The 26,206-nt window shown below is 40.1% G+C and overlaps 1 protein-coding gene and 1 pseudogene across 3 annotated transcripts in view; one reads left to right on the top strand and one right to left on the bottom strand.

Annotated features, from left to right (window-relative positions):
* The first annotated feature begins 2 nt into the window (after positions 1–2).
* The window catches only part of POLR3B (RNA polymerase III subunit B), a 145,330-nt gene continuing 119,126 nt past the window's right edge, over positions 3–26,206 (top strand). The window contains exons 1-8 of one of the 2 annotated variants that reach the window (XM_032285721.1): positions 3–952; positions 6,532–6,564; positions 9,541–9,597; positions 9,677–9,741; positions 12,759–12,834; positions 13,058–13,158; positions 21,414–21,505; positions 23,680–23,797. In XM_032285721.1, the coding sequence (XP_032141612.1) occupies positions 881–952; positions 6,532–6,564; positions 9,541–9,597; positions 9,677–9,741; positions 12,759–12,834; positions 13,058–13,158; positions 21,414–21,505; positions 23,680–23,797 (614 nt within the window). In that variant the 5' untranslated portion in view covers positions 3–880. Of the gene's footprint in view, positions 953–1,090; positions 1,220–6,531; positions 6,565–9,540; positions 9,598–9,676; positions 9,742–12,758; positions 12,835–13,057; positions 13,159–21,413; positions 21,506–23,679; positions 23,798–26,206 lie in introns of those variants that run through there. The other variant, XM_032285728.1, reaches the window with a different exon arrangement.
* Positions 15,395–18,082, bottom strand: LOC116556391 (annotated as a pseudogene). The gene has a single exon (XR_004270974.1). The product of XR_004270974.1 is annotated as a hyaluronan mediated motility receptor pseudogene (transcript).

The raw sequence follows: 26,206 nt of genomic DNA on the forward strand, positions 1-26,206 counted from the left end.
AATTTGTTTTTTGTTAATTCTATTCGTTGATTTTTAAAAATATGTTCATATAATCACAAAATCATGTTTAGAATATAAAATCCTCTATGAATTGACTGTGTTGCCGTCTTGAAAGCCTTCATCATCTCAATGTTATGAATATATTCACTTACATTTTCTCCTAAGTTTTTGTTAATATTTCAATATTTAATCCACATAAGATTCACTCAGATGTATTTTATCCCTAAATGGGTAATCAGCTCTTCAAACATCATTTTCTGGACGGGCCATCCTTCCCCTACTGATGTAAATGTCATCTTTTCATACTAAATTTCTCCATGCGTTGGTATTTACTTGTACATCTTCCATTTAGTGCTTCTGAGAATTTTCAACACTATTTCATTACACGCATGTACCATCATTTATTTAACCAATCACCTTTCAGTAGGCATTTGGGACGTTTCCTGCTCTTCCATACTAATCAACGCATATAATTTTGGGCTACTTAAATAATTATCTGCCTCAGTGGTTCAAGTTGCGTAAATTATGCGTTTACAACTTTCTTCTGATTACTTTAAAAATGACAACCACTATGTTTTGCCCGTCTCAATTATCAGAGAATTGGCAAGAAATCTGACAGCTGGGGTTTAGAATTAAGTGCGCCAGACCTCCGAGATTCACCAGAGGGCGCAGTTTCCCGACTCGGCCTCGGCCACATCCGGGTTCCACCGCAGATTCGAGCTGGGAGCAGGCGGAACCTTTCTGCCGCGTCTCTAGCTAACACGCACAGCGGGGACAGTTTAGGCCTCCGCGCACCGTTCCCCGGGAGTCTTGCAGTTTGCCTGGGGCAGGGAAGGGGTGCGCGGAGGTTTTATCTGCTTCTGCCTCCTTCGTGAGCAGCATGGACGTGCTAGCTGAGGAGTTTGGGAACCTGACGCCGGAGCAGCTGGCTGCACCGATCCCGACTGTAGAGGTGAGTGCCATGTACGCAGAGAGCGTCGGCGGCCGAGAGGCGCCCTGAGGGGGCGTTGCCCAGAGTGTTCGGGCCGCCAAGCGGGGCGGGCTTGCGGTTTCTGCGCATGCGCTGGGCTTTTGCGCATGCTCACAGCGTCGCGCGTGCGAGTCTCCACAACCGGCCTCCGCGTGTGTGAGTGAAGGCTGAGCCAGGAAGAGCTGTCAGCCGCTGCTGGGGTCGAGAATGCCGGTGGCTGGCTCTCGGGTTGGAGCTCTTCCAATATAGGTGTGCGTGGAGAGCACTGGCCCTCGCACTTACTTTGGGGGACGTATTGTATCTTTTCAGTCTTATAAAGGACCCTGGGGGCCGGGGAGCTCAGGCCACTTGCATGAGGGACCACAGCTGGCTGTGGTGGTAAAACCAGATCTTCTAAATTCCAGGCTAGTCATCTTTCTTTTTAACCTGGAATTCCAGTTGGGGTTGCAGGGGAATTTAGTTCTGAGTATTTACTAAAGAATTATGCCTGTGTGTTTTCTGGGGGAAAGGCTCCATACCTTTCTTCAGATTCTCAGAAGTTGAGGACAGCTATCCCACAGCGAGCTGCCTAATGAAGTGCGGCTGTCGACATATCTTGTTTTCTGATAAGGCACATATTATAGCCTCTCTCAGCCTCAAATTCTACATTGACGTGGAATAGGGAAGAAGGGACGTGTGGCCAGAGAAGATAGCAAGGGAGAGATTTCAGGGAGAGAGAACAGGATACTTGAAACCTCTTAGGCAAGACCATTGAATGTTTTTGAGGAAGGAAAGTAAATCTAGTAATATTAGAAGAAAAATAGAGGAGAAGAGATAAACGATGAGGGTTAAGTAAGGATCTTGATTATGAAAAGTTTGGATAAACATCTGACAGGGCTTGCACTTTGTCTTGGAGCAAAACTTTTGAAGGGTTTAAGAGGAGAGTGACACGATCAGTAGATCTATCAGATTAATAAGAACCTCCTTGACTAGGTGTGGTGGCTCATGCCTGTAATACCAGCAGTTTGGGAGGCCGAGGTGGGCGGAACACTTGGGCTCAAGAGTTGGAGACCAGCGTGGGCAACATGGCAAAACCCTATCTCCACAAAAAATACAAAAATTAGCCAGATGTGATGGCATGCACTTCTTGTCCCAGCAACTCAGGAGGCTGAGGTGGGAGGATCACTTGAGCCTTGGAGGCTGAGGCTGCGGTGAGCCATTATTGTGCTGTGCACTTCAGCCTGGGTGACAGAGTGAGACCTTGTCTTAAGGAAAACAAAACAAAACTTCTTTATAATTTGACAAGTTAAGGAAGTTGAATTAGCAGTTCATCAGATTCAGTCTGGCCGCTTCTTACTTCTCTAGCCTCCTTTCCCATGATTCCCCCGTCCCTCCCATGGGATCTTTCTACTCTGCTCACACAGTTCCTTCTGGATCTCTCTCCCATTCCTGTTTGTAGATTAAGTCCCACATTTCTATGATATAACTTCCCTAGGAAGGCCTTTCCTGATTCTCCCAGAAGGTAGTAGATCTCTGTACTTGCTGCCATTCCTTTTAAACTGAGATATTAAAATATTTATTGAAACTTTCCGATTTCAGTGTTTTCTCTGAAACTTTTTCTAGATAGAAGCTCAGTTTTACTTGAACTGGCCATGCCTGGTGTGTTTTTTTGTGGTTGGGGTAGCACAGCATCATAGTAGTATGATAGAATAAACAACACAAGCTTTGGAACCAATTAATCACTTATTTGTTGAATAAATATTTGTCGTTATTACTGAGTACTTACGTGGTGGTGTATTGTTCACAGGGTTTATACAAGTTCAAAATGTGTTTCCTGCCTCCCAGTGTGTTACAGGCTTATAGAGAGAGACATGTTGGCAGGTGGAATAGCGTGCAGTAGGTGCTGTGATACAAGTAGGAGAGGGATATGTTGGTATTACAAATGGTAGCCGGCATGTGATACCTGAACTGAGTTTGCCAGATGTGGATGAAGTGTGGTGGTGGGGAAGCATTCCAGATAGAAGGAGCACCAGGACAAGAACCTACACTGTGATACAGGAACTTGGCAGGAGGCGAATGATATAGGAACTTGGCAGGAGACTGGAGGCGTAGGCACAACTACTGCTGTGAGAACAGTGTATGATGCATGCCTCGCTGTGAGGTTAAGAGGTGGTGAAGAGGGTGGGGAGGCACTGAAAAGTTGTAGGGAAGGAGGTGCTTGACTATGCACATGAATGACATGCACACTGGCTTTAGTGTTGTGTATTGAAAGGGATGAGCAGGAAGATTAGAAGTATTGCTGCAGTCCACGTGAAAGATTATGAGGGCCTCAGCTGGCACAGGAGCAGAGGATGAATGCAAGGAACATTAAAAGGAGGTAGACTCAGTAGAACTTTTGTTTTGCTGTTGATTAAGAGGAGTCAGAGAGTTAGGACTTGTCGGTATCTAATTTGGGATTGAGCGGGATCAATGGTGATATTCACTGAGATTGGTACTAGTGCTGAGGGGAAGATTTAATTTTAAACATAGTGAGTTTAGGTAGCCTCAGAGGCCATAAGGTATCACTGCCCAGTCAGTAGTTGAACAGGCCCATACCCAGTAGCTTACTGCAGTAGTGATATTTGCTCACTGATTTGTTTGTTCATTCAGTATTTTTTGGAGTCTTTTATGTGCCAGGCACTGTGGTAAACAGGATACACAGGGTCACTGCCCTTGAAAGATCCTACATTTGGAACTGGGAAGATGAGGGAAGCCAAACAACATTTTCAAACAGCGTTGTTTGAAATCCTCCTTTCCCAACCCTACTTGAGAATGAGAAAAGACATCGCCAGGGATGGAACTTTGAAGAACCTCAACATTTACAGGATGGCAGAGGAAAAGCGGCATGAGAAGGCCCAGCCAGAGGGAGGAAAGACATAAGAGAATGATGTCACAGAACGTTGTAAGACAGTGATCGGCATGGCCAAATACTGTGGAAAGGGAACGTGAGGGGGGAATCAAGGGAGGTCTTTTGAAGTAGCAGCCTTGGTGACCTCTGTCAAGCTGTTTCACAGGCGTGTGGGCATGTAGGTGGGAGTCCTGATGATAATGGAATGAAGGAGTGGGAAGCAAGGAACAGAGAAGCTAAGTATGGAGTAATTTGGGAGAGATTGTAAGCTGAAGGGCAGGGAAGAAAGTAGTCAGAGTGGTTGCTGGGTCAGTGAAGTTTAAATTTGTTTTTTCGAGATGGAGTGTCACTCTGTCACCCAGGCTGGAGTGCAGTGGTGCAGTCTTGGCTCACTTGAACTCCTCCTGGGTTCAAGCAATTCTCCCACCTCAGCCTCCCACGTAGCTGGGACTACAGGCACCTGCCACCACACTCAGCTAATTTTTTTTGTATTTTTAGTACAAATGGGGTTTCACTATATCGGCCAGGCTGGTCTTGAACTCCTGACCTTGTGATCTGCCTGCCTTGGCCACCCAAAGTGCTGGGTTTACAGGCGTGAGCCACTGCTCCTGGCCTACTTTTTTTTTTTTTTTTTTTAATGGGCAGATTTGAACACTTTACTGGTTTTAAATAGAGAGAATAGGTTGACTATCAAGTACTGAACTGGGGCAAGGTTTCCAGTCTTCAGGAGAAGATTGGCAAGATTGTGTTCATGGCAGAAGGCTTAGCCTTAGACTAAGGAATGGACCATCCTTCCTTTTAAACAGGAGGAAACGAGTTTGAGAAGGGATATAGAGAAAGGAATTTGAAGATGTGGGAGTATTAGCTCATAGGACTGCCATAACAAAGTAACCACAAACTAGGTGGCTTCAACAACAGAAATGTATTTTCTTGTAGTTCTGGAGGTTAGAAGTCGGAGATCAGGGCGATAGCAGAGCCGGTTCCTTCTGAAGGCTGTGAGAGAGGATCTGCTCCATGCTCTCCCCCACTATAGGTGTTTGCTGGCAACTTTCAGCATCCCTTGGCTTGCAGGAACTTCACCTCGACCTCTATCTTCATCTTCACATGGCATTGTCCCTGTCTGCATCTCTGTGTCCAATTTCTTTTTTTTTTTTTTTTTTTTTTTTGAGAGATGGGGTTTCACTCTTGTTACCCAGGCTGGAGTGCAATGGTGCGATCTCGGCTCACCGCAACCTCCGCCTCCTGGGTTCAGGCAATTCTCCTGCCTCAACCTCCTCAGTAGCTGGGATTACAGGCACGCGCCACCATGCCCAGCTAATGTTTTGTATTTTTAGTAGAGACGGGGTTTCACCATGTTGACCAGGATGGTCTCGATCTCTTGACCTCGTGATCCACCCGCCTCGGCCTCCCAAAGTGCTGGGATTACAGGCTTGAGCCACCGCGCCCGGCCTCTTTTTTTTTTTATAAGGACACTAGTTGTATTGGATTAGGGCTCATCTTAATGACTCATTTTACTTAGTCACCTTTATCAAGACCCCATCTTCAAAAACAGTTACATTCTGATTACTGGGGGTTAGGACTTTAGCATATGATTTTTGTGAGGGACACAGTTCAACCTATATCATTGTCATTTTTCTATTTTTAAATTTAGGCATAATTTATATAATAAAATCTATGGATTCTAGATATTCAGTTACATTAGTTTTACAGTTATGTGCTATATGTGGACATTTCCATCACCCCAGAAAGTTCCCTTATGACCTTTTTCTGTCTATCCCCCCCCAACCACCTTTTGATTTCTGTCATCATAGATTAGCATTGCCTGCCTCCCTTCTGGAAAATGTGTTTGACTGTATCCAGGAGTCTCCCACCCTCCCGGGCCACTCCTTGGTCTCCTTTGCTGGAGCTGCCTCCTGCTCCTCCTTTCTAATTGTTGGATTGTTCTTGGTTGGTCTCACTTTGTGGAACTCTTCTCCATCTACACTCCACAGGTGATCTCATCCATCACATGCCTTTAATTGTCATCCAGTTGTTAATATCTCCCTAGTTTACATCTCCAGGCTACTCCATTACGGAATTCCAGACTCATTTGTTGCCTCCTTGACATTTCTGCCTGAATGTCCAATGGAGATCTCAAGCTTAACACACCTAAACCAAATTTCTGGTAGCCCCTCCACACCTAAACCTGCCGTTACTACGTTTCTCATCTCCGTAAGTTGTAACTAACCCTCCAGTTGCTCAGGCAATATAGGAAGCAGTCACCATATGTGCCAGCCTTCTGTAGCCCTGAGATGAGCTCTGATCAGACAATAGTTGAGAGAATGGGAGGGAGAAAGAACTCCCTTTGGGTGTTGAGACCCAGCTCCTCCACCAGACTCTCTGAGCCTTATTTTTTTCCCTTTATCAAACTGGCAAACCCCACTTAGGAAGTGTCATGAGAATAAAGGATTGAAAAGTGCTTAAACTTTTGAGTCATCAAGAAGAGATTAAGTTATATTCTATTTAGAAAATCTGTAGTGTGTGTATGTACATACATACTTATATGCATGTGCACACACGTGATTTCCATAAAAGTGGTTAAAATTTGTTCTTTCTGTTTCGATTTACTTTCCTTTGCTTATTTTGGTACAGTAAAACAGCTTATGAAAGTATCGTTGCTGGTACAGAGTTCTGATATTCTTGTTTTGGTTCACAGGAAAAATGGAGGCTGCTCCCAGCATTTTTAAAGGTAATTATTTCACATTTAATAATAATTGCTTATTTTTCAGATGAAAAAGTCAAGAAATAAGCCATTAAAAAAAATTTTTTTTAAAGACAGGGTTTCACCATGTTGGTCAGGCTAGTCTTGAACTCCTGACCTTGTGATCTGCCCTCCTTGACCTCCCAAAGTGCTGGGATTATAGCCGTGAGCCACCATGCCCAGCTGAAATACGCCATTTTTTAAAGATTAAGTTTTTGTCACCAACGTTTTTTGATTTTGTATAGCTGTGTTGCTAGTTTTGGAATTATAAGGTAAAATCGCTGACTGAAAGGTGCATGTTTGGGGAGTGGTAGTCTTAATTTTAGAGAGAAGTAGTAAAACATGCATAGTAGCATGACACATGATTAAAAGCCAAAGTACTATTGGCAAAAGAGTGATGGTCAGAAAGGCCCACCCAAATGAAATGAGACATAAACCACATCTTAAGAGAAGATGGTTTAAGCTGAAAGCTGAGTGCAGAGAGCATGTCTCAATCAAGGTGTTCAAGAGGAGTCTCCACAGGGTCTGCAGGAAACAGCGACCAGTCAGGGGAGCTGCTGAATATGAAATGATGTGGTGTCGGGCTTCAATTCAGTTTCTAAGAGCTTACGTTAAGAAGTAGTGTGTATCAGAGTGAGAGACCACTTGGCACCCTCTAGGATAACTATAATCAGAATCAAATGTTAATGATGTGGAGGAACGGGAACCATCTTGCTCTACTGATGGGAAGGTAAAGTGTTATAGCCACTTTGGAAAACAGGCTGGCAGTTTCTCAAATGGTTAAATAAAAAGTTACCACATCCTCCACCAATTCCATTCCTAGGTATCTGCCCAAGAGAAAAACGTGTCCAGGCAGAAACCTGTACACAAATGCTCATAGCAGCATTATTCATAAAATGAACATCAACTGCTGGATGGATACGCAAAATGGGATATATCTGTACAATGGAGTATTATTTGGCAATAAAAAGAAATCAAGCACTATTACATGCTGCAACATGGATGAATCTTGAAACCATTGTGCTAAGTGAAAGAATGGAAACTTGAGCCGGGCGCGGTGGCTCAAGCCTGTAATCCCAGCACTTCTGGAGGCCGAGGCGGGTGGATCACGAGGTCAAGAGATCGAGACCATCCTGGTCAACATGGTGAAACCCCGTCTCTACTAAAAATACAAAACATTAGCTGGGCATGGTGGCATGTGCCTGTAATGTAATCCCAGCTACTCAGGAGGCTGCGGCAGGAGAATTGCCCGAACCCAGGAGGCGGAGGTTGCGGTGAGCCGAGATCGCGCCATTGCACTCCAGCCTGGGTAACAAGAGTGAAACTCCGTCTCGGAAAAAAAAAAAAAAAAAGAAAGAATGGAAACTTGAAATATGAGGCCAGGTGCAGTGGCTCACACCTGTAATACCAGCACTTTGGGAGGCCGAGGTGGGTATATCACGAGGTCAGGAGATTGAGACCAGCCTGGCCAACAAAGTGAAACCCGATCCCTACTAAAATACAAAAAAATTAGCTGGGCATGGTGGCAGGTGCCTGTAATCCCAGCTACTTGGGAAGCTGAGGCAGGAGAATCGCTTGAACCTGGGAGGCGGAAGTTGCAGTGAGCGAAGATTGTGCCACTGCACTCCAGTCTGGGCAATAGCACGAGAGTACGAGACTCCATCTCAAAAAAAAAGAAAAAAGAAAAATGAGTAGCGTTTTGTCCAGTTCAGTTGGGTGTTATGGACAGAGGGCAGGATGCTGGAAAATGAGGCTGGGAAAGTTGTCAGGGCCAGATTTCTTATCAGATTTGAAAGCCATGCTAAGGATTTGGCTTTTTTTCTAAAAGCCTTACAAAGCTATTGAGTTTTTAAGTAGGGGAGTGATCAAGAATCAAATAAAATGGTAGTAAGATCAAGAAAATTTTTTTTCTTTACCTGTAGAAGACTGAGTCTTTCTACATTGCTCAGGCTGTGGATTTCAACTCTTGGGTTTGAGTGATCCTCCTGCCTCTGCCTCCTGAGTAGCTGTGACTGTAGGAATGTGAAACCTTGCCTGGCATTTTTATTTTTTAAAAGAAGCTGTACATAAATGGAGAAGAAGGTGCTAGGCACAGTGGCTCACGCTTGTAATCCCAGCACTTTGGGAGGCCGAGGCAGGCAGATAATTTGAGGCAGGGAGTTCGAGACTGACTAGCCTGGCCAATATAGTGAAACCCCATTTCTACTAAAAATACAAAAATTAGCTGGGCATGGTGGCGGGCACCTGTAATCCCAGCCACTCAGAAGGCTGAGGCACGTGAACTGCTTGATCCTGGGAGGCTGACATTGTAGTGAGCTGAGATTGCACCACTGTACTCCAGCCTGGTCAATAGAGGGAGACTCTGTCTCTATTTTTTTCTGTTGTTGAAACCTAAGATACAAATACACACATTAGCCAAGGCCAGAATCATCAGTATCACTGCCTTGTCCCACTGGAGGGTCTTCATGGACGGTAACACATAGAGTGATCATCTTCTATGATAGCAGTGGCTGCTTCTGCAGTACTTCCTGAAGGACCTGTTGGAGGCTCTTCTTGAGGAAAGGGTCAGTCTTTTCAGAAATATACTCTATGAAATCAAATCAAGCCGTAAGTCATTAGGCGACAGGAATTTTTCAGCTCCATTATAATCTTATGGGACTGCTGTCATATATGTGGTTCATAGTAGAATGAAATGTTGTTATGTGGCACATGGCCATATATTCATGTACTCATATTTTGATTTCCAAGAGTCAGATTTCTTCTCAAGGAGGAAAACTCTTGAGGATATACTAGTAAGATGATGCGGAAATGGAATTAGAACACATTAATGAAAAGATTTGTTAAATTCGTGGATTTTTTTCTCACTTTGATTTTGAGAAAAATTTGATGTTCACCCATGATTAGATTCCATTACATGATCTATTATTTTGTTGCTAACCTACTGTTTACTTTCTATCTGTTTAGGTGAAAGGCCTTGTGAAACAGCATATAGATTCGTTTAACTATTTTATTAATGTAGAGGTAAGCATCAGACATTAGACATAAACCAAGGATTAATTGGAAGCTGGAGTCTTTCCTAATGTTGCATTTTCCACTACAGATAAAGAAGATAATGAAAGCCAATGAAAAGGTTACAAGTGACGCTGACCCTATGTGGTACTTAAAGTAAGGAACCAACTATTCTTAATTTGCTGTTTGGGTTATGTCTAACATTTTTAAAAGTGAGTGAAGTTGCTATCAAAATTCTTTTAAAATCATTGTCTTGGCCGGGCACAGCGGCTCACGCCTATAATCCCAGCACTTTGGGAGGTCAAGGTGGGCAGATCACCGGGGGTCGGGAGTTCAAGACCAGCCTGGCCAACATGGTGAAAACCTGTTTCTACTAAAAATACAAAAATTACCCAGTCATGGTGGTGCACATCTGCAATCCCAGCTACTTGGGAGGCTGAGGCAGGAGAATTACTTGAGCCCGGGAGGCGGAGGTTGCAGTGAGCTGAGATTGTGCCTCTATACACCAGCCTGGGTGACAGTGAGACTCCAACTCAAAAAAATAAACTAAAATGAAGTAAGATAAAATAAAATAATTGTCTTCTATTATAAAGTGCTCAAATTACATTTTTAATTGGCAAATTATAACGAGTTATGATTGTGAAGTTTTTGAAACTATTAGATTTTAAATATTTAAATTTTTATTTTGAAATAATTTTAAGTTTAAAAGAAAAATTGCAAAAATAGTACAAGGAGTTCTTTAATATCCTTTGCCAAGCTTTCACTGATACTAACATCTTACATAATCATAGCACAATGATAAAACCAGGAAGTTAGCACTGATACGATGTTGTCTACTAATCTATAGATCTCATTTGATGTTTTTTCACAAATATCGTTTTCTGGTGTAGGAATCAATCCAGAGCTCCATGTTATGTTTAATTGTCGTGTATCCTTAGTCTCCTCAATTTTTGAAGTCCCCCAGTCTTTCTTAGTCTTTCGTGACTGATACTTTTGAACAATCTGCTCAATATTTGTAGAAGTTCCTTAAATTTGAGTTTGTATGACATTTGATCATTATTAGATTGGGTTATGCATTTTTGGCAAGAATACCACAGAAGCAATGTTTTAAGCTATTCCCACTGATTCGTATTGGGGTTACAGATGCCACTATATTTTATTGCTGATGATTTTAACTTTGTTCACCTGGTTAAGGTAAAATCTTACAGACTTCTCCACTGAAAAGTTATTTTTCCTTTTGTAATTAATAAGTATCTTATGGGGGTCGGGCGCGGTGGCTTAAGCCTGTAATCCCAGCACTTTGGGAGGCCGAGGCGGGTGGATCATGAGGTCAAGAGATCGAGACCATCCTGGTCAACATGATGAAACACCGTCTCTACTAAAAATACAAAAAATTAGCTGGGCATGGTGGCGCATGCCTGTAATCCCAGCTACTCAGGAGGCTGAGGCAGGAGAATTGCCTGAACCCAGGAGGCGGAGGTTGCGGTGAGCCAAGATCGCGCCATTGCACTCTAGCCTGGGTAACATGAGTGAAACTCCGTCTCAAAAAAAAATAAGTATCTTACGGGCAGATTCTTCGCGACTATGCAAATAACGTTTCTCATAATTTCACCAACAATTTTAGCATACACTGATGATTCTTAAAACAGTTATTGTGGTGCTTACCTAATGGTGAATCTTTATTTCCATCATTCCTTCTGCATTGATACTGAAATTCTGTATGGAATAGCTTTCTCTTCCCCTCATTTATCTCTCTATATATTAATTTATATCAATTTGGACTCATGGATGTTTTATTTTATTCTATGAGTACTCTCATATATATATCCAGTACTATCATTTTTCTGTTGTTCAGACTGTTTTAGCTTTGACCATAGGGAGACCCTTCAGATTGACTCCTGTGTCCTTTCAAGATGCCACCATTATTTTTTGAGCACTCCTTTGCTTTCTCGTACCATAAGATGTGGTTCATCTGATATGTCCCTGTCCTGTGTTGGGAATCCAAGGATTCCTAGAGTTCCTTTTACTGGAAAACAGTATTTAGAATCCAAGATATGGACACTAAGATTTCAGCAGGCAGAGTTCAGAAATATCTGCATGTATATGAACACATACGTGCAGACACATCTGTATTTCTTTATCCTATGCATTTTTACATGTATTAAAAACCATGCAGACTGATATCTCCACTTTCAGTTCAACACTGCAGGACTCATTCTAACGTTTTCCCTTTTACTTGTAACTTTTATCCCAATAATGAGAATTCTGACTTCCATTATCTGTACTTTTTTTTCAATCCTAGACTATACATAAAGTTCCAGAATTGTTAACTCATATCTCTGTGAGTATAAGATTTACTAGAGTGTAATATTTGTGCACTGTCCTTTTTATCTTTAGCCTTACAATGTCCAATCAAAATACTGTCTCCCAGGGTTACTTAACGTTAGTTCCTTTATTTTTTCAGTATGTGAAACATTATTATGATTGTAAGAGTTAGACCTGCACAAAAAGGTATATTCAGAAAATAGTTGTTCCACTTCCAGTTCTTTCCACCCTGTTTCCATACCATCAGTACTCTTTGCACTTTGCTCTTTCTTTCATTAAGTATTGTTTTTAGGGAGCTGTATTTCTAGTAATTTTGTAAAGAGATTTACAATTTTTTTTTTTTTGAAATGGAGTTTTGCTCTTGTTGCCCAGGCTGGAGTGCAATGGCACGATCTCGGCTCACGGCAATCTCTGCCTCCTGGGTTCAAGTGATTCTCCTGCCTCAGCCTCCCGAGTAGCTGGGATCACAGGCATGCACCACCATGCCCAGCTAATTTCATATTTTTAGTAGAGACAGGGTTTCTCCGTGTTGGTCAGGCTGGTCTCGAACTCCCAACCTCAAGTGATCCACCCGCCTTGGCCTTCCAAAGTGCTAGGATTATAGGCGTGAGCCACCATGCCTGGCCCGTATTATTTTTTAAAAGATACTTTGGCAATGTTTTCCCTCCTTTGTAAAGCTATATGTACAGTCACTTCAAGAAGATCTCCAATTTTAATACTCAATTTGTCATCCTTATCAAGATAAGCATTTGTCAAAACATAATCTTTGCATTTGGAAGGAAAATAGCTTGTTTGCTTTTATGGTCTTTGAAGAAGTATAATTCATACTGCACTAACTTGCTTTTCAGATATCTTAATATCTATGTTGGGCTACCTGATGTTGAAGAAAGCTTCAATGTAACTAGACCAGTGTCCCCTCATGAGGTAATTATGAACCTTACTTTAATTGGACTTGCTTGAACTCAGAGTCTGCCCTTAATATATACTCTTAAAAGATAATTTAAAAATGGGGCGGGGTGGGGGATATTCTGAGAAAAGGGGATCAGAGTTCAATGTGGGCCATACTTCTGCAGAAGGAGCACTTTGAAGTGGTCAGGACTCTATTACAGAAAGAGCAGTAACTGTCAGATACGTGATTGTCTTTCAGTGCCGTTTGAGGGACATGACATACTCTGCCCCCATTACAGTGGATATTGAATATACCCGAGGCAGCCAGAGGATTATCCGCAATGCCTTACCCATCGGCAGGTGAGAAATGAAATCTGTATTAGAGCCACACTGCCTGGATGCCAGCCCTGTGATGTGACCCCATTTCCACATCTGAAAAATGAAGGAAATGCTGCCTATTTCATGGGTCGAAAGAGTCAGCACATGTAAAGCACTTAGAATAATGTCCAGCACATAGTTGGGGTTGTTACTATTTATTAATGGTAAAACCTTTCCTAAAAAATTGAGGAAAATGTTTTCCTTTCCTACTATAACTCTAAGATGCTAGGGAAACACTTTCTCATCTACAAGTATTTAAGGGAGAAATTATTCATTTGCCTGGTACAGGTTTGGAAATGATAGTATCCACTTGGATTTTTGCAGTCTGCCTTTCCTGATTAGGGAAATATATTGACTCTCCTGTAGAAATGGACAAAACCCACAATATTCTGAGTTTAATAATGGTATTAGACTTTAGATTTAATCCACATAATTTCTGTTCAAGTGGTTTTCCCCTCTCAAAAGTGCTAAGAGCTTAATAAATATCCATTTGTTTAACAAATGTACACCAACTGCCTGTCACTTCTTATGTATGTTGCTGAGTACTTAGGTGAGTAAAAGATACACAAAATACAGCTCCTATTGGCTGCCTTCATTCACAGCTGTCAGGGAAGACAGGCGTATGTAATTACTGCACCATTTGGTAAGTGGTCTAGAAGTCTAGAATTTTATGTTAAAGCAAACATATATATTTCCCTCAAAGGAATGGGTAATTTGTATTGTTTCTCTCCTCATTCTTCAGTTAGAAAAATAAGTAAGATATTAAAATATCCTGGTTTTAGCAGGATTATTTATCAGTGTTAAGACGAGAACTTCTTTCTGTCTTATATATGGACCATACTTGTGTCCATTTAAATTTTGGACCGTTGCTAAATTATGAACTGGATTGACTTTTGTGAAGGAAAGGCAAGAGAGACTAGAGGAAAACATAAATTAGTAAGATTTTGGGTTTAAATCCTGGTTTAAAGAGGGAGCATGTAAGTAATATTTGTTGAATACCTACTATGTGCCATACTATGATAGGCAATATTGTTTGTTAGCTCTGCATTCATAAAAAATGACCTCTATTAATTAGAATGCTTATATGTACTATGCATTATCTAAATTACATACGTAATCTCGTTTATTTTTTGGAGTAAAAAGATTTTAGTTTAATCCAAATTGTATTTATATTTGGTTAGAAATCAAACAGTACATAAGAACATTTGATTCAAAATAGTAACCTCCCTCCCTGCCCTTCCTCATCTTTAGACCCATTCCCAAATTCATAATAATTTCTGTTATTTTTTCTGGGGGTTATTATATCCATAACTTTAGTGTTTGTGTGTGTGTGTGTGTGTGTGTGTGTGTGTGTGTGTGTGTGTGTTTTGTTTTGAGACAGTCTCACTCTGTTGTCCAGGCTGGAGTACAGTGGCATGATCTCAGCTCACTGCAACCTCTGCCTCCCAGGTTCAAGTGATTCACCTGCCTCAAATTCCCAAGTAGCTGGAATTACAGGTGTCTGCCACCACGTGTGGCTAATTTTTTTGTATTTTTAGTAGAGATGGGGTTTCACCATGTTGGTCAGGCTGATTGTGAACTCCTGACCTCATGTGATCCACTCACCTTGGCCTTCCAAGGTGCTGGGATTACAGGTGTGAGCCACCATGCCTGGCCAGTATTCATAGCTAAATGCAATGCTTTGACCTCTATTTCTTGATACATTAAATACAGACATTTTTTGCCTCCTGATATATGGGTTATGTCTTAGCTTATTTGTGTCACCTACTTTGCTTCTCCCTTCCTCCTCCAAATTCTCCTTCTTGTTTTTAATTCTCTTTTTGGTTGCTGTAGTAACTAATATTTTATATCTTTATGTCATATTATATAACTTTAGTCAGTGTGTTCATTTCCCTTGATATGAAATGAGAATATTCTTTTTTTTTTTTTTTTGGTTAAATTACTTACTGTATAACTTTATTTCATGTTACATAAATATAAAATGCTCAGTAGACATGCAGATGACAAGCGCTATATGACAAACTATAAAGTAATAATTACATGCAGAGTTTCTTGGATTTTTAGTGTATCTAAGAATTAACTGAAGGCTTTGTTAAAAATGCAGGCTTAAAGGCCAAATTTAATACAAATAGGATGGAGCCTAAGAACCTGTAAATTATTAAACAACTGATTAAAGATAGAGAGGTTCCTATGAAGTTAGGCTTGTCCTTATTATTTGAACTGGACAAGTGGAAGGATAATAGGCAGGACAGAGTGAGCATTATTAGAATCAAAGTAGAGGCCAGAATACGCCCAGGTGTTTTAGCCTAGCTAAAGAAGCTCAGACTAGAAAAGACCCCCAGGATCAAGCTGAAAAATCTGGAGATTAGACTCTTGAAACTAAGGTTTCAGAACAGGGGGATAATAATATGATACTGACTTAAAGGAATATTGAGTTGATCAGATGCACTGCAAGCTGGAAAGCCAGCGAGAGGGTTCAGAATGAGATGATGAAGGTGAGCATTAGGAAGGAGGTATTTATAAGAAAAAATAAAATGTCAAAAGACACTTTGGTAAAAAATGTTCCTTTCACATACTTAAGGATAGGCAGTTAAAATTAAATACAACATTATAAAATACCCATGTCAAACATATTAATAACAATATCAATAATAATATGAATGAAATAATCTTCAACAGGTTTTTCAGATGTTTACTTCCATGATTCCTGACACTACACAGGAGCTTAGTAACAGTTTGTATTGCCTTCTTTTAATGGGGTTTTCAGGGCAAAATTTTCTTTACTTTCATGATGAAAAGCCTTTGAAGGATCAAAGCGTTTGATACCTAGGACTTTATTCAATTCATCTTGAAGTTTTGTCTCAGTTTGTTTTTTTTTTTAGCAAGCAGACAGCGGAGTTTTGATACTTCCGATTTGGGTTGGCTATTTTCATCTTTCAACTTCACGACATGCTTGATTTTTTTGTTTTAAATTCTGATGACCCAATAATTTAGCATATGAATCTCTTATTTTATTTAGCTGTTCCTGAGCTGCACCATATTCATTCAACAATGCCTGTTTTTCTGCTTTGAAAGCATCTAGTTGTAGCTGGAAAGGTTTTATTTTATTATACAGTTCTTCGTAAATGAGACGCCACTTGTTAATTTCTTCAGTTAATTCTGCCATTGTATTTTCTTTTCCAGCTTTTCTTGCTCCTTCATCTTCCAGTTGTTTTATAAAATCTTCTTCTTGTTGCTTGAGTTGGTTCGGCAAATCGGTTGTTTTTTGAAAAGAAGAAACTGTGATTTCTTTAATTTCTCTTACTTTTAGTGCTGACTTGGTCTGTAGATCTAGAAGCATCCTTGCATATTCTTGATTTGAGCTCTCAGTTGCCAATATCTGACCCTGAATATCTTCTGCATTTTTTCCAGCCTTGGCCATTTTTTCCTGTAATGATGAGTTCTGCAGCTTAAGATCTTCTATCTCACTGGCTGTTAACGCATTATAGCTTTCAAATTGAGCAGTAACATCTTCAAGGCTTTGCACTGTACTGTTAAACTTTTCCTGCAAAAGCAGGGTGGCCTGGATATGAACAGCACTACTTTTCTCCAGTTCAGCCTCCTTCCCTTTCAGCTTTTCTTCTAGGAGTTTTAATTCCTCAGCTCTAGATTTTGTTTCCTCTTCCAATTGCTTGACCAGCCTTTCAGATTGTTCCTCCTTTTGCTGTAATTTATCAGGCTCATCCAGTGCTTGTTTTAGTTCTTCCTCAAAGAGATTCTTCTCTTTAACCATCTCCTCTTGAAAAGAACACAGCTTCTGATGAAGACTAGAAGATAATTCTTGTAATTCCTTTTGTTGAAACTTTTCACGTTCCTGTTGTTCAATAATAAACTTCTGTTTTAGGTTTCACATCTCAGCATTTAGATTTTCATTATGTTCTCTATTCCTATTGACATGATCTTCTTTTTCTTTTTCAAGCAGCAGACCTTTCGCATTTAGGTCTTCTACTTGTTTAGATAATATAACAATAATTTTCTCAAGAGACTGCTTAAGGCTTAAAATTTCATGATTCTTCTCCTTCAAATTTTCTTCTAACTGGGCAATATCTAGCTTGTATTTTTCCACTTGATCTGAAGCACAACTAATTTCTTGGATATATTCTAAGAGTTTTTCTGTTTCAGATTTTTCATCAATCTTTTCTTTCTCCATTGAAACAAGTTTTCCCTCCAGTTGGGCTATTTGCCCCTGAGACTCTTTGAGACTCCTTTGGGTGACCTGCAGCTTCATTTCCATGCCTTCTTGCTTAGCCATCAGATCCCTCATCTTTGTTTCTCTTTTGTTTCTAAGTTTCATCAGCTCCAAGCTTAGAATTCCCAAATTCTTCTGGTTACCATTTTCCAAAAACTTAGATTTTAGTAGTTCATTAGTCCTGGTCAATTCAGTAAGTTGTTTTTCCAGTGAAGCGTTATTTGCAGAGAGAGATGTTTTTTCCCTGAATGCAGCGTTTAGCCTTGCTTCCGTCTTTTCCAACTCAGTTTCCAGATCCTGGATCCGCCTGTCCTGAGCACCATGTTCCTGTATAAGAACACAAATCCTTTTTCTGATATCTTCAAATCTTTATCATTCTTTTGAGATTCTTTTGATTCTGAAGACTTAACTTTTCTAGCTGAAGAAGGCAAGGTAGTATCTTTGTCAACATTAAGATTTTGTTTAGAATCTTTTTGTTGTTTAAATCTTTGTGATTTCTGAAAGGATACTGGTCCTTTCAATACCTCTGAAGTTTTAACATCGTAAGCACCTGGAGATGGTGCACAACCAGAAGGGTCGTTGAATCGTTTCAGGGGTGCCTTAGGAAAGGACATGTTGACAGCCAGCTCCAGAAACCGAAAGTCATTAGCACCCCTCTGCAACTGAATGAGGATTATCACTGCCTCTGAAATGAGAATATTCTTATTCCTATCTTCCCATTATGATTTCCTTTTTAATCTGAGTTATTTAGAAGACTTAAAATTTCCCAATTGGTGCTTTATGTCAATTTTTGGAACTTTGTACACCTGTTTCTATAACTATTTCATGTTCATTTGGAAACAAGGGGTATTCTTCAGTTGTTTTGTGCCATTGTCTGTGTTTTTCCGTCAGATCAAACTTGTTAATTGTGTTGTTTAGATGTTTTGTATATCTTAATTGCTTTTTGATTTGTTTGTTCTATCAATTAGGCATGTTAAAATCTCCCACTATCAAGGTGGATTTGTCCATTTTCCGTATGTTTTTGTGTATCTTTGTTTTTTTGAAGCTATGATATTAGGTGCATAGAAGTTTAAAATTGTTTAGTCTTCCTGGTGAATTGAACCTTTGATTATTATATATTTATCTTCTTTATCTCTGGTGATATTCTTTGCCTTGAATCTTACTTCGTCTGCTCTTAGTATAGCCACATTTGCTTTCTTTTGGTTATATTTCTGGTATATCATTTTAAAAAAATTATTGTCTTTTTAATCTTTTATATGTGCTGGGCATGGTGACTTATGCCTGTAATCCCAACACTTCGAGAGGCTGAGGCCAGCAGATCACCTGTGGTCAGGAGTTCGAGACCAGCCTGGCCAACATGATGAAACCTTGTCTTTACTAAAAATACAAAAATTATCTAGTTGTGGTGGTACACGTCTGTAATCCCAGCTACCTTAGAGACTGAGGTGTGAGAATTGCTTGAACCCAGAAGGCAGATGTTGCAGTGAGTCGAGATTGTGCCACTGTACTCCAGCCTGGACAACAGAGAGAGACTTCATCTCAAAAAAAAAAAAAGAACTCTTACATGTCCTTGTGTTTTGAGTTTAGTTGAAGTAAACTACATATGGCTAGATTTTTAAAAAATTTGTCTTGAGTATGTAGTTCATTTATATTTGTTTTATATATATACATACATATATACATATATTTGAATATAAATCTGTCAACTTATTTTATATTTTAAAACTGTGTAGCTTTTCATGTTTTATTTTTTTTTTCCATTTTTGTTTCTTAGGTAATGGAAAACTTTTTTTCTAACCCTTCCCCAATTGATTTAAAAGTCACATACAATATTTCTGTTTATGTTACCTTGGAAATTTTGAAAAGCATACTTAACAAAGTTTGAAAGTAAACAATGTCTTTATTCTCCTCCTGGCAAGAACAAAGACCTTAGAAAGCTTTAACTTGGATCAGATCAATCACTTTGAGTTACATGCTTTTGTCGTACCAAAGTTTTGTTCTATCTTGTTTTGTTTTGGTCCTTTTGAGACAGGGTCTCACTCTGTCACCCAGGCTGAAGTGCAATGGTACACTCAGATGACTCACTGCAACCTCAACCTTTTGGGCTCAAATGATCCTCCCACCTCCAGCCTCCTGAGTAACTGGGACTATAAGTGCATCACCACCACACCTAGTTAATTTTTTTTTTTTTTTTTTTTTGAGACAGAGTTTCGCTCTTGTTACCCAGGCTGGAGTGCAATGGCGCGATCTCGGCTCACCGCAACCTCTGCCTCCTGGGTTCAGGCAATTCTCCTGCCTCAGCCTCCTGAGTAGCTGGGATTACAGGCACGTGCCACCATGCCCAGCTAATTTTTTGTAGTTTTAGTAGAGACGGGGTTTCACCATGTTGACCAGGATGGTCTCGATCTCTTGACCTCGTGATCCACCCGCCTCGGCCTCCCAAAGTGCTGGGATTACAGGCTTGAGCCACTGCGCCCGGCCGCATTTTTTTTTTTTTTTTTTTAAAGAAACGGGGTTTCACCATGTTGCCCAGGCTGGTCTCGAACTCCTGGGCTCAAGTGATCCACCCACCTTGACCTCCCAAAGTATTGGGAATTGCAGGCGTGAGCCACTGTTTTTGGCTTGTTTTTTTAAACCCATAAATTAGAAATTGTTATTGTCTTATAAAGTTTAGAAGTTTATTTAGTGTATTAACTTACCTCAGTTTTTGTCTGAAAATATCCTTATGTTGACCTCATTCTGAGTGAATACTTAGCAGGATAAACAAATAGAGGTTGGCAATTATATTCTCTCAGGACTTTGAGCACATTGCTCTGTGATTGATTGTTGTGAAGTTATTGTGCTTCCAGGCATCCTTCCCTTTTTGGTAGCTTCCCTTTTTTTAAAGCTGGGCTTTAAATCTTATCTTGTTTTGGTGTTTAGTGTCTTCACTGTGATATGCTTAGGTGTAGCTTTCTTTTTATTTATGTTGTGTAAATGTTACTGTGAGGATTTATGGCTTTCATAGATCTTTAAAAATTTACAGCTATTATCTCTTTGAATAGGACTTCTCGCCCATTCTGTGTATTTTCACCATCTAGAAGTCTGATTAGATGTTTATTAGTTGTTCTCTCTCTATCCTTCCATGACTCTTAAACGCTCTTTCATATCTTCCATCTCTATGTCTTTCTGAAATATATTCTCAATAATTTCTTCAGATGCCTTTTTTAACTCAGTAGTTATATCTTCAGCAGTGTCAAATGCATTATTATCCAACCTATTTCTACATTTTTAAGTCAGTGCTTAAAATGTCCATTTCTAGTAAGTTTTGCTTAGTTCTTTTTCCCAAACTGCCTGGTTAGTTTTAATAGCCTCTTATTCCGTACACCTTGATGCATTGTGCTATTTCCAAGTAACGGATGGAAATCACTTTGTCTTCCATGAGGGAAGTTGTTGCTGTCATTTCTGACTCTCACTAAAGCCTGTATGCAAAGTTTAAACCAAACATTTGAGTTTTTTGTTTGTTTTGTTTTTTGAAGCAGAGCCTCGCTCTGGAGTGCAGTGGCACAATCCCAGCTCACGACAACTTCCACCTCTGAGTTCAAGCGATTCTCCTGTCTCAGCCTCCTGAGTAGCTGGGACTATAGGCACACACTACCACACCCAGCTAAATTTGTGTTTTTAGTAGAGATGGGGTTTCACCATGTTGGCCAGGCTGCTTTCAAACTCATTGCCTCAAGCAATCTACCCACTTTGGCCTCCCAAAGTGCTGGGATTACAGGCATGAGCTGCTGCACCCAGCCTGAGTTTTTATCATCTGTACTAGATGAGCAGCATGCCTGAGAAAATACTTACTTTTGCTTGGCTTCCATGTAATTGCTATTCCTCTGCCTTTTCTAACGTATATGTAGACAGACCCCTTAGTGAGATGTGTTTGTCTATGTTTTATATACAAAACTGCATGTTTTATATTTTTTTGCAATTCAATGACAGTCTAATGTGATATTTTCTTTTGTTTTATTTTATACAGAATGCCCATAATGTTACGTAGTTCAAACTGTGTTCTTACAGGAAAAACGCCAGCAGAATTTGCCAAACTGAATGAATGTCCTTTAGATCCAGGTATGTGTAAAGTCTTAGATTTGTCCCACTTTCCTTTTTCTTTTATTCTGCTGGTGCTGCTGTTGTTTTAACATTTTGTCTCAAAAACAGTACCAGCTTTTCTACTTTATAATGAACTTGTTTAATAAAGCTGTGTTCACAAAACACCCAGAAATTTGTCTCCAGCTTTATGCTATTAGCCAGCCTGCCTTCCCCCCTCCTCTCCCCTCCCCTTCCCTCTGCTCTCCCTTTCCCCCCTCCCCAGCCCCTTTCCCCCCTCCCCCCACCCCCTTTCCCCCTTCCCACAGTGGTGCAATATTGGCTCACTGCAACTTCTGCCTCCCAGGCTCAAGCAGTCCTCCCACCTCAGCTTCCCAAATAGCTGGGACTACATGCTTGTGCCACCATGCCCAGCTGATTTTTGTATTTTTAGTAGAGATGGTGTTTTGCTGTGTCATCCACCTGATATCCTGGACTTACCCACCTTGGCCTCCGAAACTGCTGGGATTATAGGCATGAACCACTTCGCCCAGCCCTATTAGTCTATATTTCTAAAACACATATGGTTTCCTCTTTTATTTCAGGCTTAAAACTTTAATATGCCATATTCTCATTTATTGCCATGATTTATCAGTCTTTGCTTTCTATCTTTGCTGAGTTGTTTCTTTTAGTATGCTTAAAAATTCAAGAATAATCTACCAAAGTTACTGCCTTTGCCTGGTTAAAGAAAATCAAGTATCTTGGCTGGGCGTGGTGGCTTACGCCTGTAATCCCAGCACTTTGGGAGGCCGAGGTGGGTGGATCACCTGAAGTTGGGAGTTCGAGACCAATCTGACCAACATGGAGAAACCCCATCTCTACTAAAAATACAAAATTAGCTGAACATGGTGGCACATGCCTATAATCCCAGCTACTCTAGAGGCTGAGGCAGGAGAATCGCTTGAACCCAGGAGGTGGAGGTTGCAGTGAGCCAAGATCATGCCATTGCATTCCAGCCTGGGCAACAAGAGGGAAACTCTGTCTCAAAAAAAAAAAAAAAGTCAAGTATCTCACTTTAGGCTGTTTTAAATGCAGTAAAGGGAAGGGGGAAATGAAAGGTTTTTTTTTGCTTACATTTTTAAAAATTTTATGTTTGTACCTATTTCTAGGCAATTTCTTTTGTAAAATTTCAAACTTAGAACTTAACTCTTAATTCTTCAACTCATATTTCACATTGATTTATTTGAACTTATTGCTTCACTCTTATTCCTGTAAAGTTGCATCGTTGCAGAATCCCAGAAGTTTTGGAAAGAAGTTAATGAAGAACGTGACTTTACTAGACTATAACAGAATTTTGCATAAATCAAATATGGTGTATTGTTTTTCCTTACATTCTGCAGTTATAAAGTGAAGTGTCACTTTATCCTACGCTGAATTGTGTGCAAAAAAATACATGATGATGTATGAGTTTTTTGAATATGTAATATTATTTTGGAAACCTAATCTTAGTCTACCATTACCACTGATTTGTTAGAAAACTTAGAGTAAATTTAGGCTTATATTGAATATTGTAAGTTACTCCTGTATTTAAGAGATCTGACAGCTAATTTACTTAGCTTTTTTTTTTTATTCACCTTCTACATATGTCAGGGGCTGGTGATTCAGAGACCAATAAGGTATATTCTCTGTCCTCAAGAAATTTATCATTTTGTGGCTCGTTTGTATAAAATCATGTGCTGATTCTTAGTCCATAAAACAACATCGGATGGGTGCAATGGCTCATGTTTGTAATCCCAGTGCTCTGGGAGACTGCGGTTGGAGGATGGCTTAAGACAGGGAGTTTGAGACCAGCCTGAGAAGCATAGTGAGACCCTGTTACAAAAAAGTTTAAAAATTAGCTAGGCTTGGTGGCACATGCCTGTAGTCTTAGCTACTCAGGAGGCTAGGGTAGGTGAATCACTTGAGGTTAGGAGTTCAAGTTTGCAGTAAGCTATGATTGTGCCACTGCACTCTAGCCTAGGTGACAGAGGGAGATCCTTCTCTAAAAAAAAAAAAAAAAAAAAAAAAAAAAATCAGTACACCCTTTTGAATCAAGTGTTAACCAGTGCCGTGAAGCGGTAGAAAAGGTAATGTCTGATTCACAAGATCCCTGCCATTACTAGATCAACACTGGTTGAGGAATAAATGATGAAGTTTTTCTTATTTCCTTTGGGTAGGTGGCTACTTCATTGTTAAAGGAGTAGAAAAAGTTATTCTTATCCAAGAGCAGCTGTCTAAGAACAGGATCATCGTGGAGGCTGATAGAAAAGGGGCTGTTGGAGCCTCAGTTACCAGGTATGGAAAGCAGAGATGGTGTCCTTAAGAAATATTGGTCATTCCATTAGTCCTAAATGGCTATTTCAATACAGAGGGAGCCAGTTATTACTCTCTAAGAACAGTCATTGTAATATTTAAACTATCTGCATTCAATTTATTGTGACTGTCCGGAAGCACAGGGTATTGATTTTTAAATTTCGGTGAAGGGAGTCTGAGACATTGTTTGAAAAGTCACTGTTTAAGCTGAATTTTATGTTAGCTTGTAGAGCATAAAAGGAGATTTTTTTTTTTTTGTTTGAGACGGAGTTTCACTCTTGTTACCCAGGCTGGAGTGCAATGGCGCGATCTCGGCTCACCGCAACCTCCGCCTCCTGGGTTCAGGCAATTCTCCTGCCTCAGCCTCCTGAGTAGCTGGGATTACAGGCACGCACCACCATGCCCAGCTAATTTTTTTGTATTTTTATTAGAGACGGGGTTTCACCATGTTGACCAGGATGGTCTCGATCTCTTGACCTCGTGATCCACCCGCCTCGGCCTCCCAAAGTGCTGGGATTACAGGCTTGAGCCACCGCGCCCGGCCCTGATTTTTTCTTTTTTTAAGTTGGAGTCTTGCTCTGTCACCCAGGCTGGAGTGCAGTGGCATGATCTTGGCTCACTGCAACCTCTGCCTCCCAGGTTCAAGCAATTCTCCTGCCTTAGTCTCCTGAGTAGCTGGGATTACCAGAGCGCACTACCACACCTGGCTGATTTTTGTATTTTTAGTAGAGACGGGGTTTCACCATGTTGGTCAGGATGGTCTCGAGCTTCTCGAGACCATCCTGCCTCAGCTTCCCAAAGTGCTGGGATTACAGGCATGAACCACCGTGCCCAGCCGAAAGCAGATTTTTAAAAAGAAAAATATAAAACCATTCTTCACTTTTTTTACCATTACATTCCTTTCAGCCTTTTACCATTTACATTTGTATTCCTACATCAGTATTATCAAAGACTATTTGACACTCAGTATTGAATGACCTATACTGTGAACTTAACACCCTATTGTTAGTTTTCTAGACCAGCCCCTTTCACAGTGGACTCATTTTGACAGCAGCATCCCTTTCGAGGCTTCTGTAACTTCTTTTTATTTTCATATGTAATTTGAAATGTGAAGGTTAATGAGTCCTGGGAATAGAAAGATTTGTGGCATAGATAAGATGTCAGGGTGCAGTAGTTTCCCCTTTGATAACGTATAATGGACAGATTAACTCAGAGTTCTTGTACTTTTCTTTCTGATGGAGAGGCAGCTAACAATAATGGTCATTGGTTGAGTACTTTACTAGGAGCCAGGTAAAATACTAGGTATATTATTTGTCACCTCAGTCCTCCAAGATAAGTGGTACTATTAACATCTTTATTTTACAACCAGCAGACCTTAAGCTCAGGGGTACCTAGACTTTATAAGAGGTAGATAACCTTTGAACCCAGATCCATGTCTTCCTAATCTCTATAACTGTAAAGCCAAGGCAATTTGAATTTGAATCTGTGTGTGTTACTAATGTGGTTGATTAGAGCTTTTAAAATGCTCTGAAATCCGTTAGGAGTTTTATAACTAATACAGATACCGATAGAAGGACATTCCTTTCTTTTGGCTAAACTGTATACCAAGACTGTGGTATGTTTTGTTGAATTACTAGTTTAAAAACCCATAGTATATAAATTCATTTCTTTTTATTTCCTCATTATGGTTAAGGCCCATTTTGAATTTGAATCCTAAAGCTTTTGTTTTCTAGCTATGAGGCACTGGAATGTACAGTTACTTAGCTTCTCTAAGCCTTGGTTTCCTTATATGTGACTTAGAGACAGTACTTCAAAGTGTGACTGTGTAGAAGATTAGCTAATGTAACTAACATGGGTTATAGTGCATAGCAGCAGGTAATCTGTGTGTGTTACTAATGTGGTTGATTAGAGCTTTTAAAATGCTTTGAAATCCGTTAAGAGTTTTATAACTAATACAGATACCAGTAGAAGGACATTCCTTTCTTTTGGCTAAACTGTATACCAAGACTGGTATGTTTTGTTGAATTACTAGTTTAAAAACACATAGTATATAAATTCATTTCTTTTTATTTCCTCATTATGGTTAAGGCCCATTTTGAGATCTTTCCTTTCAAGTATATAAAATTGGTCTTGTATATATGCTGTACACTGGATCAGAGTAATTCAGGTGGAGTCAAAGTGAAGCTGGTCAGAAAGTAATTGTCACTCATTCACGCACAGAACTTCCATCATAATCTCAACGTCAAAGAAAAATTTATAGTGTTTTTAAATGTTCACAGAAGTAGCAGCTGGGCAGGAAAGGGGTTGTTTTTTTAAAGTACTTATTAGAAAGGACCTTATGATTGTTGTTGATCAGTTGACCCTTATTGATTAATGATCATTGCTATTGCT

This window comes from Sapajus apella, unplaced genomic scaffold (genome assembly GCF_009761245.1).
Source record: "Sapajus apella isolate SASKATOON/1434 unplaced genomic scaffold, GSC_monkey_1.0 scaffold2, whole genome shotgun sequence".
NCBI classification, from domain to species: Eukaryota; Metazoa; Chordata; class Mammalia; order Primates; family Cebidae; genus Sapajus; species Sapajus apella.